Source organism: Bombina bombina, chromosome 2, assembly GCF_027579735.1.
Source record: "Bombina bombina isolate aBomBom1 chromosome 2, aBomBom1.pri, whole genome shotgun sequence".
Lineage (NCBI taxonomy): Eukaryota > Metazoa > Chordata > Amphibia > Anura > Bombinatoridae > Bombina > Bombina bombina.
In genome coordinates, this window is record NC_069500.1 from 978073024 (window position 1) to 978093404 (window position 20381).

Genomic DNA, 20381 nt, shown 5'->3' on the forward strand with positions numbered 1-20381 from the left:
CCATTATCAAATTTTGCACATTCTTTTTATATTCACACTTTCTGGGATCCTACTGAGCATGTGCACAAGCTCACATGGTATACATATACTAATCTGTGATTGGCTGATGTCTGTTACATGATACAGGGGGCTGGAAAATGGGAGAAACAAATAGTTCAGAAAAAAAAAATTACTGCTTATTTTAAATTCAAAGTAAGTTCTATTGCATTGTCTTTTTATTATGTATTTATTAATTATGTAATTCTACTGAGTGGTCCTTTAAAAAGAATTTTAAATAAAAGAGCCTCCTTTGGGACAGTGCATGAGAGCAGAGTTTAAATCAACATTCTTCACCAACTGTTCCACCCTAAAACACATTTATCTGCTTTATGCAACATATCTAACTAAGCTACAGTAAAAGCACTTGCCTTATTTTTTACCTTTATCTGCTTACATTTAATTAATTTTGCTTTCAAATATAGTTAGTGGTGCTATGGTCATCATGATTCTCCTTAAAATGTAACTTTGCAGACTTATAAAAACTGATGATTTTGAAATATTTACTTCATAGTGAATTAGTTCTACACAGTTGTTTTGTGAAGCTCATATATACCAAAAAAATGAAATGGATTAAAGCTAACTTACTTCATGCTCCTTTTGAGTTTCTTTCTCCAGAATTTCAAAGTTGTCAGTTTCAAGCTTTTCCTCAAGCTGACGTTCTAGGTCAGAAATTTCCCTCTTCAAGGTTTCATTCTCCAGAATGATACTGTCAAAGTTATTACGCACGACAGCCAGCTCTTCAAGTGCATTAGCCTAGGGAAAGCCAGAGTTAGATGCATAACAAATGCAGTAAAATCAAGGCAAAAGAGATGCATATCACTTACTTTTTCGGTCATTAGGACTTCACAGAGCTGAATACTTTCTATGAAATCTTGTTCATTACACTGAAAAGAAAAGAAAAAAAAAATATATATACTTTTAATATAATAATATGGTGCTTATTTGTTACAGGCAATCCAGTTACCCAAAGTGAGAGAAAACCCTGACGGGAATAAGCAGAGCGAGGCATAATGATAGAAAGCACTGGTCTCTAGAGAGTTTGTAAAAGGTGGCTATTGCAAATAAAGTGAGATGAGTAGGTTGCAGGTCTGTTGAGAACAGAGCTCCCAGCCTAGAGGATTAGTTTTGGAGAGGATTTCAATTCTAAGATTAGTTTGTAGGCTTCTATGAATGAAAATATAACATTCTGAAAACTAGGATAGTCTGCCAGACAGAGGCTAGTGCACTGTACAAGAGTGAGGTGGTGATGACAGGGACAAGAAGTTAGAAGCAGAAAGGAAGCTGATGACTAGGGGATTAAATACAGATGAAGGGTGAGTGGATGATTAGAGGAACTCTGTTTAAAGATATGGTTTGTTTGAATAAGGATAGAAGTTTCAGTTAATTAAAAGGGACAATGTACTGTAAATGTTGCTCCCTTTAAAGGGACAGTATACACTCATTTTCATATAACTGCATGTAATAGACACTACTATAAAGAATAATATGCACAGATACTGATATAAAAATCCAGTATAAAACTGTTTAAAAACTTACTTATAAGCTGTCACTTTGGCTCTGTTGAAAAGGTAGCTGGAAAGCCCACTGCAAGTGGGAAATAAGACACTCCCCCCCTCCCCCTTCTTTTGCATATGAAAAGACCCTTTACACAAACAGGAGCAAGCTGGAGTAGGTAGTCGAGCGTATTCACATAAAACTTTGGGGCTTGGTTAGGAGTCTGAAAATCAGAGCAATGTTATTTAAAAATAAGCAAAACTATACATTAATTAAAAAAAAAAAACTTTATGGGCTATATAAATAGATTATCTACAAAACATTTATGCAAAGAAAAAATGAGTGTATAATGTCCCTTTAAGTGTTTTCTAATGAACTATTTTACCTGCTGGTGTGTATTAAAGTGAATGTCAATTTTGATGCTAAAGTGCCCGGTTTTTAAAAATTCGATTAAAAACAGGGGCACTTTAATTCATCAAAATTTACATTTCACTCCTGTTGAGAAAAAAAAAAAAAAAAAACAACTTACCTTTTAATCTTCACAGCAGCTCCAGCTTCCTCCACCCGTCGCAAAGCCTCTTCCTGGGTCTAAAATGAGGAATCCGGCTTCCTCCAATCATAGTGTTGAATCAGACACTGATTCCCCTGGGGGGAAGCCGTGATTGGAGGATGACCTATCCATCATTTCTGACATCAGAAATGGCTTGCAACAACCGGAGGAAGCTGGAGCTGCTGTGAAGATTAAAAGGTAAGTTTTTTTTCACAACAGGAGTGAAATGTAAATTTTGATGAATTAAAGTGCCCCTGTTTTTAATCAAATTTTTAAAAACCGGGCACTTTACCATCAAAATTGACATTCACTTTAAGTAGTTAAAGTGAAGGTAAAGTTACCTATATGTCGAACTGTATTAGTAATTGGTCTTCAAAATTAATATGACTTTCATTAATTTTTTAAAATTTTGCTTCTAAATAAAGTTATCGTCGTTTTTACTCACTTATTTTCTATCTGCAAATTCAACCCAGTGTTTTTTTTTTTTACCTTAGTTGGTCACGTTTTTTGAGAAGCCTATTGAAAATCTGCCCGTTAATCGACGTCATCCGGCTCCTGGATTATCTGCGCACGCGCTATTTATTTTTTTATATCTTAGATTCCACGCGCGCAACCATTTTGCGCATGCGTATTATGTTTGAATACCCATATTACATAATGGGCTTGCTACAATACTGACAAAGGATTCGCTGATTAGCGCATGCGCAATAAGGAGTGAAATCGCCGATTTGCACATGTGCAGTTCAACGGAGCACTGTGAACACACTTTTGACAGATGTTTAGAGCGTGTCGGACCAGAAAATAAGGAAATAGCGGTTGGGAGGATTCAACATCTGAACGGTGGTGAATAATTTTTTATTTCATAAATGTAAAAGAAATTGGGATAAAAAGTTAGCAATCAGCTTATTGAAAGCTTGACAAATTCATTATTGTATTCAGAATGTTTAAACTTTACCTTCACTTTAACAAATAGATCCTTTACCTTTATTTTGTCATTTGTATCCCCGCCTATATTGCAAATGTCAATACTTAAAGGGATACTAAACCCAATTTTTGTCTTTCATGATTCAGATAGAGCAGTGATTTTTAACCTTTTTCTTTGCCATGGTACACTTTTTTTACATTAAAAAATCCTGTGGAACACCACCATTCCAAAATGTAAAAAAAAAACTCAAAAAAAAAAAAATCACACGTTGTAGCCTAATACAGTATGTAAATATATATATATATATATATATATATATATATATATATATATATATATATATATATATATATATATATATATATATATTTCCAGCAAAAAAGGCACTCACTGTTTACATAAAAAGTAACTTTTAATATGATTCCAAAAGTTAAAACGATATAACGTTTCGGTGTTTAAAAAACACCTTTGTCGAATGTCACATAGTCATTAGCAACCCAATAACCAAAAAAACTCACCTATCATACACAAACACAAGCCGCCTTATATACACAGACCCGTTTGTATTCCTGAATGTGATCCACTGATCACATCATGACGTCATGCGTTACGACACCGGCCAATCACGCTCTCACCTGTGACTATGGAAACCGGTACACAATGCCTCCCTCATAATGCTAAGCTGTCTTACGATATGCAGCTAGATTAAAGTATTATGTAAGCACAAGTGCCCATATTAGTCATATGTGTATCGGCTATCGTATAATAGTCGGGTACTGTGTGAGACGTTGATCTCAAATCAGGAACACAAATAAAGTTAAAAACAAAATTTATCCTAAACTATAAATAAACATATATCACCATATATAAACAGCCGAGGCATAGAGAATTACCAATTAATATGTTCAAATAATTATGGTCATCACATAAGTATAAATGTGGACAGAGGACTAAATTAAACCTAACCTATGTATATACAATAATCGCCCCCTTCACGTCACTTAAAGTATGTGTAGAAACCCGTGGGTACCCACTAGGATGAAGATCCATGTGAATAATTTCGGGTAGCCTTACATAAATCCGTGGCTGATAAGTTCAGATGCAGTCATTTGATATAGAATGGTCCGAAGTCAAGGACAGTATTCAGTCCCTTAGGGACCAATGTGTCCAACATGTGAATCCATTTTGTTTCCACTTGTAACAACCTCTTATTCCTATTACCACCTCTCCTCAGTGGGGGCACATGGTCAATCATCGTTAAAGTGCACCCTAGCTGCTGGAAAAATTGTTTGATGTGCTTGTTCTTCTTGGGAGGAGGAGGAGATATATATATATATATATATATACACACACACACACATACATACACACACACATACTGTATGTATTGTGCTGTGATGCCATGCCTCCTACAAACTATACGTGACATATTGACATTCATTCACAAACAATCATAATGATGGTCTGTGAATGAATGTCAATATGTCATGGTTGTAAATGATGCCTGTCGCATACCTCCCAATATTTCAAAATTTGAAAGAGGGACACCCCTCTTACGGCACACTGGTTGAAAAACACTGAGATAGAGCATGCAATTTTAAGCAACTTTCTAATTTACTCCGCCCTATTATAATTTTTTTCTTTGTTCTCTTACTATCTATTTGAATCATGAAAGAAAAAAAAATGTGGGTTTAGTATCCCTTTAAGTACTGGTTAAAGAAAGACTATGTAAACAATGTGGTTTAGAGGAACACACCCAGAGGGGGCTGTGAGTTAGTAAAATGTTAATTTCCCATTGTTCCCTCCAAGTATTGGTCTTTGAGTATACAGTGGGAATTAAGATGGGGGGGGAGACTTTGTGAAAATATATAATTTTCATTAATATATTCCACTAGCCAGGGATGAGTAGGAAATGTATCTTTCTACAACTTTAATATTGAGTGGACTAGTAAAGTTTCCTACTCAGATGGACTCCACATTTATGAGCTCTAGCAAACAAAAAAGCATTTCTGCGAGATTTGAATTTATGTTGAGCAACTTACTTTTTGTCTCTCTTTATCGTTCTGTAAGCTATTAAGGTTTTTTATAATGTCTTCCAAATCTAAAATCTTCAGTTCAAGCATCTTTCTTTGTTCTTCACATTCATCATGAACAGTCTGAGATTTTTCATTCTTACTTGGGTCAAGCATTATATCTGGCAAAACAAATAAATCTTTATTTTCTTCTTGTGTCTCGTGTTCAGCAATTTTGGAATTCTCCATTAATGGCTTATCAATCCCATTCTTTTCTCCTTGAAACGGACTTTCAAAATCTTTTAATTTCAGCTCAAAGCTTTTTCGAAGTTCATTTTTTTCCTCTTCTTTTGTCTGCAACTGGGTTTGCAGACTTAGGATTTCCTTTCTCTGTGATTCTATTTTCTCTGCTTCAATTTCAGTTTTCTTGGTTAATGTTTTCAACTGATTTTCTAACTCTGTGGCCTTCTGTTCCATTTCTTTGTATTTCTGAAGATTGAAATCGTGGGATTGGGCTCTGTTTAAGAAATAGATAAATAAATGAATGTTATCCAATATGTTGGGGGAAGGTAGAAACACCTACATAAATGTATTGCTTTGACTATACTACATTACAGAAACATTTATATCAGCTGAAGATAGTGAACACCATAAAAAAAGCATGATTATGTCAGTTCACCAGAATGAAAAAAGGAGATTAAAATATGATTGAGATATGAAAGAACCAAACTACTGTTATAAACATCAACACTCATAAATGCACAAATCAGTATATGAGGCTAACCACATTAGTCACATATGGTTTTTACCTGCCATATGTGGGTCCATCAGATGCAACTTCTATTGTAGATTCTGATAATGTCACATTTTCCCTGCGACTGCTTTTATTCACATAAGGTAACTCTGTTTCTGGCACAAAGTCTTCAAGTACATTGGTTAGTTCTCCAAAATCCGAAAACTCAGTACAGCAAGCTTAAAAAACAAAAAGTAACAAGATGCACAAATACTGAGGGAACTGAATCTGATACATTTTTTCAGATTTCTAATGAATATTTAAATTAAACCATCTCTCATTTTTAAAGGGACATCACTTGAAAGTGATGCAGCATAGCTATAAAAAGCTGACTACAAAATATCACCTTAACATTTTCTATGTGAAAAAAATATATATATATATATATTTTACCTCAAAATGTCCTAAGTATTCACAACCCATTGTAAAGGACTTTAAGGGACATTATACACTATTTTTTTTCTTTGCATAAATGGTTTTGTAGATGATCTATTTATATAGCCCATAAAGTGTTTTCTTTTTTAAAATGTATATAGTTTTGCTTAATTTTAAATAACATTGCTCTGATTTTCAGACTCCTAACCAAGCCCCAAAGTTTTATGAGAATACCGTCAGATACCTTCTCCAGCTTGCTCCTGGTTGTGTAAAGGGTCTTTTCATATACAAAAGGAGAGGGAGGGGGAGTGTCTTATTTCCCACTTGCAGTGGGCTTTCCAGCTACCTTTTCAAGAGAGCTAAACTGAGAGCTTCTAAGTAAGTTTTTAAATAGTTTTATACCGGATTTTTATATCAGTATCTGTGCATCTTATTCTTTATAGTAGTGTCTATTACATGCAGTTATATGAAAATTAGTGTAGTGTATACTGTCCCTTTAAGAGGCAATTCAGAATGCCTGTCCCGGGACTTGCAAGGGAGCATGCCTCATGCACACATGTTATTTCCCTATTCAGTTTAAGGAAGTTAACTTTCATGAGATTTCATAGTAAAATGGCCCATGACCTCAGCACTGCAGATTGGCTGCTGTTCATTTCTTCCTTTTTTTTTTACCTGCAGCTGGGCAGTAAATTAAATAACTTTTTTTCAAAGCACTTACCCTCTGGTGACCTGAGGAATTGTGATGAAAAATTATCTTCCTTTTTTACATAGAGATTCTCAGGTGATATTTTCCTTTCAGCTTTTTACAGTTATGCTGCATCACTTTCAAGTGATTTAGTATACGAGTATTATGTCCCTTTAAAGTTAAATTTTGAATTTAATTTGCTTTTAAAGTTCTGAATAGAGACAGCACCGTATATTTGTAAACCGTAAAAAATAGCTTAGATGGGGACTATTTATTTATGGCAAAATCGGTAAGTTAAAAGGGATATTCCAGCCAAAATTAAAAACCACAGATGCATTTCGGTATTGAACAGAAGCAATTTTGTAATATACATGCATTAGCAAAAATGCTTCTAACAAAAGCTATAGCCAGTACAAAAGTGTATTTAAAGGGACAGTCAACTATAAATTAAACTTTCATTATTCAGATAGGACTTTTAATTTTAATCAACTTTCCAATTTACTTTTATCATCAAATTTGCTTTTTTCTCTTGGTATTCTTAGTTTAAACTAAACATAGTTAGGCTCGTATGCTAATTTCTAAGCCTTTGAGGGCTGCCTCTTATCACATGCTTTTTAAATCTCTTTTCAACACAAAGAGACAGAAAGTACACGTGGGCTATATAGATAACACTGTGTTCAGGCACAGAAAGTTATTTAAGATCTAGCACAATACAATGCTAAATTTAAGACAATAGATAATAAACAGTCACAGTCATGTGATCAGGGGGCTGGAAGAAGGTTCCTAGATACAAGGTAAGCACAAAGGTAAAAAGTACATTAATATAACTGTGTTGGTTATGCAAAACTGGGGAATGAGTAATAAAGGGATTATCTATCTTTTAAAACAATAACATTTCTATGGTTGACTGTCCCTTTAAGTATGCACCGTGCACCAGCATTTTAAACACAGCACTTTCTTAGCGAGCCTAAGGTGCTGGTACCATCTTGTAATTACTCAATTTGTTCATTACTAACATGATACAAGCCCCAGTGATGATCTGAGCAGCTGCATTATTTAAAATGTGGGTACAGTGACAATATCTAGCTATGCTTCACATGCACGTGCAGAGACAAATGTTAACACTAAAACAGTGATAACTTTTACTAGAAGCATTTTTGCCAATACATGTATATTGCAAATATGTTTCTATTCAAAGATGTAATTCATCTATGTGCATTTAAATTTCAAACTCACTAGGCATGACACTACACACTAATATTTTATATACTTACAATCGTCATTTTCTGTTAAAGGAGGCAAGTCAGACAACTTCGTTCTTTTGGAAATGCTGGCAGTAATTGAGGAGACATTGAAGCTAGAAACATCTACGTTACACAAACTATTTTGAAGTTTCCCAGGAGCCCAAGTAACTCTTCTTTTCCGTTTTAACTATCATTACAAAAATAAAAAGGATTAGTAAATGGCATTTATGCATTGTGCTAATTATAAACAAAAATACTCAAGGTATTTGCAATAAATTAAACAAATAACCAAAACAAAACTGGAATTAGTATTCAGATAAGGTGGTCTTTGATTAGAAAGCAGTGCTGCAAAATGGATGCAATATAAAATAGCACCCATTTTCTACTTTGGATAAAGATGGTCTTAAAATAAAAAACAAGTGAAAAAAACTTTTTGGTTTGATTTCGCAAACTAAATGAGTTTATGAACGGCTCCTTCAGCCATATAGTACAAAACGAATAGTTTCTATTTCCACATTTGCTTGCCATTTCTATATACTGTGACATCAAAGCGATCCCAGAAGGCAACAGGAATGCACATGACGTTCAGAAGACAAATCTACAAATCCAATTATTGTAAGTGCTAATTGGAATTTGGAAATAAAGTAAAAGTACCAATGAGTGGTAGAAATCTATATGAATATAAAAAAAAAAATGTAGTCTTAAAATTACCCTTTGGTCTTCTTTAGATGTTTGTGAAGATGCCACTACAATACTAGTTAAATTCCATATCCGGTTCTCCCTTTCTTTTTGAAGTAGTTGAATTTCTGCTAACAGCTGTGAATACTCCTCTTTAGCCATAACTTGAGCTCGTGTCCCAGATGAAGCCTTTAAAAAGATTTAAGTATAAAAATGAAATGAAACAGAATTTTCCTTTAAACCCATACTAACATATGCCAGATTGCTTAGTAACCCTTTAAAAGGCAATAACCGAATGAACATGAACAAATTGATCAGAGTAAAAACACTAAGACACAGCAGAATTATATAAACCTTAATTCATTTTGGCATCAACTTGAAGAAGACTGAATACTTGAATAACTTCTGTTATAAAAAGCTGCCCCCCCAAGAAAGAGAGAGGGAGTTAAGTATAAAGAGACAAACACACAAACAGGTTTTTTTTAGACTGAGGATAAGTTTGAAGAAGGAAAAATAAAAAAAACCCATAAACTAAGCAGAACATCCCCAATTAATCAGCCATCACTGAACAACCAAGACCCAACTAGCTGGTCACAGCATCCTAAACTCTGCAGGTTCAATTGCTCTAGCAATTATAATAGCAATCATAATATCTACTAGGAAGAGTGGTCTTCAGGTCCTAGGACACTACGTAACTGTGTGTCTCTTTTTTTTTAGGTCTCTCTCTCTCTATGTGACTTCTCACAAAGCACAGCATGTTGCTGAGCACTGCCACTATAAGCTGTCAAACTAAAGAAGGAAGCACTGAGCAATCAACACATTGGTTGTATTTGGAGCCACCACTAAACACTGAGGCAACATACTAAGTTTCAGCTCCCAGTCTCAGAAACCCTGGTAGGTCATTCAATATCAAAACAATTTTTTTTAATAGCCTCACCATTTTTTATTTTTCTGAAAATAGAAAACACTACCATATCATCCTTCATGAGCAAAACCACAAATTTTATATATAGGTAATTACTTGGTGCATGGGTAGCATAAAATTGCCATTTAAGGGCATTTTTTGATGGCAAATAACTTTTTCCTATAAAAGCTATACATCTCCACATGGTGTCTTTGGAAAGCCCATTACCTGTTCCTTTACCGTTAAAGTGATTTTACATTTTAATGAATTACTACCCAGTATAAAATACTCCTAAAAACATGGGCACTTTAATTCATAAAAATTTTGAAAAAACGCTTCATTTTTAAACCATTACCATTGAGTGCTAGTAAACATACCGCCATTCCTCTGTCCGCATCTCCTCCTTTCTTTAGCAGATCGATGACGAATCCGGCTTCCTCCAATCGTTGTGTGCTCCGCGAGCTGGACGCCAGACGAGGCCAGATGAGGCACACAACAATTGGAGGAAGCAGGATTCAGGTAAGCATAAATTAACAAAAAAAAAAAAAAAAAACATATTGAAATGCCTAGACTACCCTCAGGAAGAGCGATAAGCACTCTGACAAAGATTTCAAATTAGAATTTAGGTTCAAATGTAAGAAGTTGCAAAAAGCTTAGAACCAAGATCATATTCCAGGGAGGAAACAATAAAAACAAAATTTATGCTTACCTGATAAATTTCTCTTTTTCCGGACATGGAGAGTCCACGACGTCATTCCAATTACCGTATTTATTCGAGTATAACGCGCAAAATTTTGTACCAAAAAAAAGAAATCAAAGTTTGGGTGCGCGTTATAAACGAGGGCTGGGGTGGCAGTGGCGGCTGGTCCATTGAGGGCGCAGGCGAATTGTGAGTTTGCACTGCGCCTTTTCCGGGCTGCAGCCGCTCACTGTACGCGAGGGCGAAGAAAAAAAAAAAAACGTCCCCTCGTCGCGTACAGTGGGCGGCCCGAACTGGGGGTGAGAATTCTTATTATCCGCTGTATGGTCGCCGCTTCATTTCCTCGCCTCGCCCACACGTTACGGTAAGCATTGCTTTTGTACAATTCAGTGTTTTGAGTACCGTAATTCAGTGTTCTTCATATTTTAATTGATATACTGGTACCCGTTAGATGGCAACTCAGGGTATAAACAGATGTTCCTGCCAACTGGGACACTGATGAAAAATTAACTCGAGAAGAATGGGAACAACTCTTTAGTGTATCTGATGATGAATCTGACTTTGAAGCATTTTAAATAAATATTGTTACCGGTAATTTTATTTCGGTATTGTGTTTATACCAGTTTACGTTGTCAATAAATGATTTTTATCATGGCCGCACGTGTTCAACAACGTTTTTTTGTCAATTACAATGCTTGGTGTGAAACAAAATTTTATACTGATTTTTAATCGAAAATTAGGGGTGCGCGTTATACACGTGTGCGCGTTATACTCGAATAAATACGGTACTAGTGGGCTATTCAACTCCTGGCCAGCAGGAGGAGGCAAAGAGCACCCCAGTAAAGCTGTTAAAGGGCCACTGTAAGTAAATATTTTCTATGCCTGTTACTAACTAACTACCCCAAATATGCTTTTTATCAATAGCATTTCATTAACATATCTCTACCGTATAGCAGAAATCTTGTCTGCAAATTTAATTGTTTTCCAAACCCACTCTGTGGGTATCCTTTGCTCTGTACCAATCCGTTTACAATACCTAGGTTTCAAAATGGCGCTTTAAACACAAAGTTATTGGTTTAAGTATTTTGAACACGCAGTGCTGAAAATAGTGGGCAGGATAACGTGACATCATCGGCGAATAAAAGATATAACTTTTAGAACGCTATGAAACTTTGTTTTGGAGAAAATATAGGTCAGTAGGTTTTAATTAATGTTTATTAACTTTAATATGTTAGTTGTTTAGCTTAAAAATTATAACAGAAAGTAATCCTTTAAGTATAACTGCTTTACCCATAACCCCCAGTCATTCAGCCCAAGGGAATGGAAAAAAATGAAGAAACACAAGGGTGAAAAAAGGTGCCTGAAGTTTACACATAAAAACCAAAAAAAACCTGCTGAATTATAATTAAAAGAGGGCGAGGTCGTGGACTCCATGTCCGGAAAGAAAGACATTTACCAGGTAAGCATACATTTTGTTTTCTTTACTAAGACCTGGAGAGTCCATGACGTCATTCCAATTACTAGTGGGAACCAATGCCAAAGCTAGAGGACACAGAATGAATAGGGAGGGAGAAAAAGGCAGGAGGACCTAAACAGAAAGCACTACCGCTTGAAGAACCTTTCTCCCAAAAGAAGCCTCAGCCGAGACTAAAGTATCAAATTTGTAGAATTTGGAAAAAGTATGCAGGGAGGACCATGTTGCCGCCTTGCAAAAAAGCGAGAGAGAAAAAAAAAAAGAGAATTTCCTGATTAAGATTTCGATCCGATACTACCTTATGGAGAAACCCCAATTTAGTATGAAGGACCGCCTTAGCATGAAAAATAAGGTAGGGGGAATCACACTGCAGAGCTGAAAGCTCAGACACTCTGCAAGCGGAAGAAAAGGCAACAAGAAACAAAAAACTTTCCACAATAAGTTTTTTATTTTAAGTTTTCAAAACTTTATTAGTAATAAAAGTTGATTTACAAATAATTTCCCAAACACAGTGGGAAGTAAATAACAGGTCGAGAAAAAGTCATAATACATAGAACAAAAATGGTTTCCAATAGCCTATTATCTATACAAAACAATAAAAGTAAAGATCTCAGGCACATTGGATGCAGAAAGAGTATTCATCATACCAATGGGAAGTGTAGTGGGGATATGAAAAGATAAAAGAGAGAGGGGGGGGGGGGAAGGGAAAAAGAGAAAGATTTAGGAAGGCAAAAAGGGAGAAGGAAAGGTTAGAAAAAGTAGGGCAGAAAGAGAAAACTAGAGAAATAGGGAAGCGGTGGCTATCTAAATGTCTGTTCTGGGATACCAATTAGGACTAAATAAACTGGTCCAGTCTTCCCAGATCGCCTCAAAGAGGTCTATCTTATCCAGAATAAAAAACACATTTCTTTCCATGGAGTTACTATAGGCCATGATATCAAGTACAGAAGCTCAGTTAGGGGGGTTCTGTTGCTTCCAAGCTCTAGTGATTGCAAGTCTGGTGGCTGAAAAGAGATATACACAGATGTAGCTCTGAAACTTGGGGAGAGAGTGTAAATCTACATGTAATAGAGCTGCTTCTGGGGACTTCGGGACATGAACACTTAATCTGGCTAGTAAGGAGAACACCATGTTCCACAACGGTTTAAGTTTGGGGCAGTCCCACCAAATGTGAAGGGAGTCGCCTGGTTTTCCGCAAAGCCTCCAGCATTGAGGCGTGGGTAATAGATTGAGCCTAAAAAGTTTAATGGGCGTGAAATACCAATGTGAGAGTAATTTATAGTATGATTCAAAAAGGGTCTGATTTTCAGACTCCTAACTAAGCCCCAAAGTTTTATTTGAATACCGTCAGCTACCTTCTCCAGCTTGCTCCTGTTTGTGTAAAGTCTTCATATGCAAAAGAAGGGGGAGGGGGGGAGTGTCTTATTTCCCACTTGCAGTGGGCTTTCCAACTGCCTTTTCAACAGAGCTAAACTGAAAGCTTCTAAGTACGTTTTTAAACCATTTTATACTGGATTTTTATATTAGTATCTGTGCATCTTATTCTTTATAGTAGTGTCTATTACATGCAGTTATATGAAAATGAGTGTATACTGTCCCTTTAAGCTTACTAAAGGCCTGTGAGAGGGGCAACCCCCGAGCCTTTCTAAGAATCGCCTGTTTTCGTATTAATAAGCCTCTAATTGAGACTTTGATAGCCCCCCATAAAGTGTCGTCAGTGACTGCTTGATTGTCGTTAATTGCGATTAACTCCCTTAAGCCTTTCCCTAGTTCCTCCCGGAAAGGAATATCAGACAGGATGGGCATGCGTGAATAATAGTGTCCTGAACTTGATCTAGGGTCTGAGATTGACTAAAGATGTACGGTAGTCTAATCTGGAGTAAGTTAGATGTGGGGGAGAGAAATGTGTATAGTCCGTGTCACAAGTGTGGAAAGCCCGCCAAATGTCGTAAAATCCAAATGCAAGCATGAGGGACCGAAATTTATGTGACATAGCATCTAATCGGTGCACTTTGGAATTATGTTTATTGGACTTTCTATCTATAAGGGGATCCCAAACAAGGTTAAAGGGACAGTCTAGTCCAAAAAAAACATTCATGATTCAGATTTTTCTTTGTTCTCTTGGTATTCTTAGTTGAAATTTTAACTTAGGAGGTTCATATGCTAATTTCTTAGATCTTGAATGCCGCCTCTTAAGAATGCATTTTAACAGGTTTTTCCACCACTAGAGGGTGTTAGTTCATGTTTTTCATATAGATAACACTGTGCTCGTGCACGTGATGTTACCTGGGAGCCATCACTGATTGGCTAAACTGCAAGTCTGTCATAAGAACAAATAAAGGGGCAGTCTGCAGAGGCTTAGATACAAGATAATCACAGAGGTAAAAAATATATAAATATAACTGTGTTGGTTATGCAAAACTAGGGAATGGGTAATAAAGGGATTATTTATCTTTTAAAACAATAACAATTCTGGTGTAGACTGTCCCTTTAAAGTCTCCACCTATTATGACCCTGCCTTGTTTATATTTATCAACCGTCTGTAGTATTTTATGGAGGCATTTGCATTGACCGGTATTAGGGAGGTATACTGAGACAAGTGTGTACATGCATTGATTAAGCTTACATTTTAGAATGATATATCTCGCTTGGGGGTCTATTTCCTGAAAGGTTATTTCGCAAGCAAGGCGCTTATGTATAAGGATAGCGACACCTCTTGCTTTAGAGGTGTAGGGAGCAGAGACTAGAGTAGTGTAATGTTTAGAGAAGAGTGTGGGTATATCACCTTTCTTCCAATGTGTTTCCTGTAGGAGGACGACATCAGGGTTTAAGTGCTTAAGAGATCTGAGGAACACACTCCGCTTACCAGGCGAATTCAGACCTCTCACTTTGTGTGTGAGAAACTTTATGGTATCTGTATTAGCCATTGGGGTGGTATATCATGAGACGTTTAAATAAGAGCCAAGAGAAAAGGATAGAAAGGAAGGGAAAAGAAGAGGTTAGATACATAAGAGATGGTATATGAATTTTACATATCACAAAGAATTGTTGTGGTGGAAATAGTCCACCAAGGTAGGCCTAGCATGTGGGCCGTTTGGAGGGGGGGGGAGGTTACTAAGGTCTAGTGGTAAGACCGGGGCGGTATGACTTATAAATATAGAGATCATTAACAATAATTTAACAAATAGAATTAATAGTATTTAACCATGGTACAGATTGAATAAGAACCTTACTTCTAAGCCTTGTGGCATTCGTATGGTACTCCATCTGGTCATATATAATCAACAAAAACAATCATACCAAACATTTAAGTGAAAAGAGTGCTCATCAAGACTCCAAAGTTCAAGCAAGGAGAGTAGCAAAATTTACATGTATGGCTGTTCATAGGGATTTTTCCTGTGGAGGAAGTAGAGGTTTTTGTCTTTTAGATCTTTGCTCTTTTACTTGCCATTCAGGAGCTGAGGCTCTGAGTTTTGCCTGGGAGGGCGGTTGGGGGTTACCCGAAGATGGGCGTAAACCCCAGGATTCTAGAAGTGTAAAGCCTTGGTTGAGATTAGCCACCGTATGTGACTGATTATCTTTTGTTATGATAATTTTAATTGGAAAGCTCCATCTGTACTTAATGTTTTCACATCTTAGGACCTCTGTTATTGGGGAGAATAATCTCCTTTGTTGAAGGGTGTGTTGAGATAGGTCCTGTAATAACTGAATGTTCTGGAACCTCTCAGGCAAAGATGGTCTGCGATAAGCCGCCTGCATGATTTGATCTTTGAGACTATAGCTGTGGAAGCATACCACTACGTCTCTAGGTTTATCCGATGAGAGCGACCTAGGTCTAAGGGCTCTGTGGCAGAGCTCCAGTGTGTTGGGAGACATAGTAAATGACCCCAGAAGTTCCTTAAATAGTTCCGAGAGGAAGTTTTGTAATTCGGGGGGTAAGACAGTCTCTGGAATACCTCGGAAGCGAATATTACTACGCCTGGATCTTTCTTCCAAATCAGCCAATTTGCTTTCCAATTATGAGTTCTGATCAGCCAATGATTCGGGAGAATGCCAAGAGGTTAGTATGATCAGTGGTCAGGTCATCTTGTTTGCGTTCCAAATCAACTACCTGTTCCCCAATCTCTGAGATATCTTTTCGGAGATCAGCTCAACTACGATGGATCTCCTGGGTGATTGAAAGAGTTTGGGCAGCCAACTACTTCTGCATCGTTGTCTCCGTGATGTATTTAGGAGAGGCCACACAGGAATTGACACTGGATTGGGAGTCGCCATCTTGAGATTCTTGATTAGCGTGGCTGGAGGCCGACAGATGGCTCTCTAGTAGTCAGAAGGGAAAAATGGTCAAGGACTGTCTTAACTTTACTTTGATTCTTAGATTGCCTCCTGGCAGTGTGAGGCACTTTCACCCTTAATGAAATAATTGGTCCTAGTCTATAAACAATAAATTTATACTTTAACTTTTTGCAGGTAAGGGCTCCTATAGTCCTGAAAAACAATTCCAGTTAGGTTCTAGTAAGCATGTACTGTTAAAATAGGTCAACTGCCCTAGTCATTCTGGCTATCCCGCCTACCACATCAGGAAGACTAAAATCGTATCTCTAGTTGCCAAGGTTGGCTAGGTAAGTTAGATGCCTAATGGGAAGGCGGGGCAGCTCTGAATAGAGAGAACAAGAACAGCACTCCACTTAGGTTCGTGCTCAACTGGTGAGAAACAGAATAAATACAGTCGTACAGGAATCTTAGGACCCACCTCTCACCTCAGGGAACCAAGGGATACGACCCGAAGGAAGGGAGAAGGAAGTTGGAATTGACCCACCCACACAGGCTGGACAGGAGCGGGGAGGTGAGAGTTGGTCACAAAAGTGGAATGCCTGTAACAATTTTTCTCCCGTACCTTTCTGTGTCAGAGTAAGGAGAGGGAAGAACAAAAAATAGTGACTCACTAAATATTCTAGGCAGAAAAGGGAAAGAAGGAGAAAGTCTGGAGACAGTAAGTGTGGTATCGTCAGACCCCCTCTCAACTCGGGGAAAAAAAAAAGAATACTGCCCAAAGGGAGGGGAAAAGTAAAGTGGAGGTGATTAGTTCAGACCGGCAGAACCGGAAAGGGACAGTCTAAAGGAGGTCACACCATACACAAAATATATAAGTAACCTAGAAGTGCTCACGATGTAGAGACCAGTGATATTAAATAAAATGACATAAGAGCCCTGTGGAAAGAGAAATATAGGTTAGGTAGCAAAATGACACTATATACCGAGTTGGTGGTCCCACTACAGAAAAACTGGAGCAACTGTTGTTAGTCTAAAGGGGCAACTGTGATTAATAAATGTGAATGCAAGATGCAGGGACTTTTAGGGTGCAAAGGGTAAGTTAGGGAAGGTCCAAAATAAGGACAAGTTTTATTCTACAGTAAGGAAAGACTATCTCAACCCAAAAAGTTCCTGAAGGGAACTAAATACTGTATAGTGGGTTCTTGGAACAGGCTTATTCAGGCTTGTGCACTAGTGAAGGCTATTACCATAGATTTTATAAAACCTCCAGGAGGCTGTGTGCTTTGATGTTCCACTACCAAAAATAGGGGGGTATGTTTTTGGGAGCGCTCTGAGTAAGTAACCGATCCTCCTCTTTATCTTAAGAGCAGCAAAACAAGTATAGGTAACCCAGGTGTAAATAATTAAGGCCAAGTTAGATGACACAAATGTTTAAGGAGCTATTTGCGACATATGATGTGCAAAAAGTGTATTGGGCTAGTAAGGTGTGAGTGGCATTTGCCAGTTAGGTGTGAATGTGGCAAGCAAACATAACAAAAAAAAAAAACAAAAAAAAAAAACACTCCACTCTGTGCCTGAGCATCAGAGAAACATAAGCTGACGCAGCAGCAGAAGAGTAACAGTTGCAAAGCAATAGCCCTTTTTAAGGAGCCTTAAATTTATCTAAATTATGAAGTGGTAATTTAGAAGTGTCCACAAAAAGGAAGTCCCAGAAATAAAAATAAGAAGAAAACACTTCTGAATACGTAAGAATAAACACTGTGATTTTGCTGTGTGAGGGAAATGGCATAAGTCAGCACATCCAGTATAATAATTATTAAAGCAGGTTTTGTGCAGATATAGATGTGTTGCCAAATAGGTGTGGGTATCTATCCTGAGCTTCACCCCTTAGGCACCACGGTAAGGCTGACAGACCCTGAGAGGGGAGGCCCGGGCAGAGGCAATTTATATCAATTGTCACTGTGATATTATAGTGGTAAAGTTCACAATTCAGCGTAAAAAAGGCCTTTGGGGCTAATCATATGTCGCCAATATGAGTAACACTATGGGCAACATAAGGCTTAGGTCTCACCCGTGTCCACGATGATAACAGTGTCCCCAGAGCAGCCCTCGTGGTATGTAAAGGCCCAAACAGAACTCACCCGATCTTCTGGGAAGACAAGCTTTGCACCGGAACCTCCTGTTGTCTCACTATCCTTCTCAGGAGACTCATCATTCACCGAGGACGGCCAGCCGAGCACTATTGCTGAGGATGTTAAGACGGCCCCTTCTTTATGTAGATCGCAAGCACCAACGGTAGTGGCCTCCTCCCTCCACAGGGGCAATATGGCCGCGGTTCGCGCCAAAAATGAGTGCTCAGACCTCCGTTTGCCTCCTTCTTCCGCAGGGTCCACTCGCTGCCCCTTCACACCTCTCACCACACTTTAGTGTTTGGCGCAGTGTCGGCTGTGTATCTTGGTCTCCGACCGAAGCCGGATTGTAGCTTAGGGCACTCAGGCGGGACAAGGGTCTCCGTAGTCACACCAGATATGTTGTCGGCTGCGGGCCGCTTCCCTTAAGCTAAGTTGCGGCTCAGTTCTTCAGCTCCGGAGCGGATCCCCGACACTCCGGAGCCTGATGGAAGGCGTCCCCGCCTCACAATCAGCTGAGTAGAGCCCTGGTGGCGACTTCCCAATTTCTTCTTCCAAAAACAGGTATAGATGCCCGAGTTGTGGGTAGAATATAAAGCTCACTTAAAATAAAATTTGATCAGGTAAAAGGTATTTGTAAAGGTAGCTCTGTGCGAGTGCTTCTGACCAGCAAGACGGTTAGCTCCGCCCCCTTCCACAATAAGTTTTATGTCAACAACATGCATAGGCTCAAACAGAGCCTGCTGTAAAACTTTAAGATCTAAATTAAGGCTCCATGGAGAAGCAACAGGTTTAAACACAGGCCTGATTCTAACCAGGGCCTGTACAAAGGCTTGAACATCTGGTAGGTCTGCCAGTAACCGGTTTTCGAGCCTGAATCATAGTTTCAATGACCGCTTCAGAAAACCCACGTCTAGACAGAACTAGGCGTTCAATCTCCAAACAGTCAGCTTCAGAGAATCTGGGTTTAGATGAAGAAAAAGGACCCTGAATTAGAAGGTCCTTCCTCTGAAGTAACCTCCAAGGAGGTAGAGATGATATCCTTACCAGATCTGCGAACCAGATCTTGCGAGGCCATGCAGGAGCTATTAGACTCACCGATGCTCTCTCCTGTTTGATACGAGCAATGACTCGTGGAAGGAGAGCAAACTAAGGAAACCTCCAAGGAACCGCTAGAGCTTCTATTAATCATCATCAATTTGTAAAGCGCCAACAGGTTCCGCAGCGCTAATCAGATCTATCAGAACGGCCTGAGGATCTCTTGACCTTGAACCGTACCTTTTCGGGACACCATCAGATTCAATTCTGGAACCCCCCACTTTAGGGTTATTAGAGAAAACACTTCCGGATCGAGAGCCCACTCCCCGGGATGAAAAGTCTGTCTACTCAGAAAATCTGCCTCTCAATGGTCCACTCCTGGAATGTGGATGGCAGAGACAATCATGGGCTTCCACCCACAGCAGAATTCGAGTCACCTCCTTCATGGCTAAGGAACTTCGAGTCCCTCCCTGGCGATTCATGTAAGCCACTGAGGTGATGTTGTCCGATTGAAATCTTATAAAACAGGGTCAACGCAAGTCGAGGCCATGCTAATAGGGCATTGAAGATAGCTCTCAACTCCAAAATGTTTATGGGAAGAGAGGACAGGCTGGCGTCTATAGTCACAATTTCCCAGGAAGCTCTCAGAAAGCAAGTGCCCCAAGAGAAAGAGTGAGAGAGGGAGAGTGAGAGAGTTTATTTTCGAGAAAATGTTGGGCAACAGGCTAGTCACTTTTGCCCACTTTGATTGCTGTTCAAAAGATAAGTAGTACATGTCAGATAGAATTTAATGTGGTGATGGTTGTTATTCTGTGGGTGTTTGAAAGATTTTCCGGGGATCATGGAATTGCACGTGGTGCAAGAGATACATCTGTAAGATCCAACCGTCTTAGTTTTCAGCCAGGTAGAGTCTGAATAGCTGTGGATAGGGTCTATGAGGACTAGAGTGTCTCTAAGATTTTTAGCCTTCCTATAGGCAACACGTGGTTTCTTCTCAAAAGGTAAGGAATTAGCCATGGAAAAAATCTCCCAGTGTTTCATCACCTGTGTTGGGAGATCTTTAACA

General features: G+C 38.3%; 1 protein-coding gene across 1 annotated transcript in view; it reads right to left on the minus strand.

Annotated features, from left to right (window-relative positions):
- Nucleotides 1–20381, minus strand: part of CENPE (centromere protein E) — a 261773-nt gene that overhangs the window by 224123 nt on the left and 17269 nt on the right. Inside the window, exons 13-18 of the mRNA XM_053703505.1 lie at nt 8829–8984; nt 8148–8304; nt 5830–5992; nt 5051–5537; nt 864–923; nt 625–792 (exon numbers count right to left, since the gene is read on the minus strand). Coding sequence (XP_053559480.1) covers nt 625–792; nt 864–923; nt 5051–5537; nt 5830–5992; nt 8148–8304; nt 8829–8984 — 1191 coding nt within the window. The remainder of the gene's footprint in view (nt 1–624; nt 793–863; nt 924–5050; nt 5538–5829; nt 5993–8147; nt 8305–8828; nt 8985–20381) is intronic.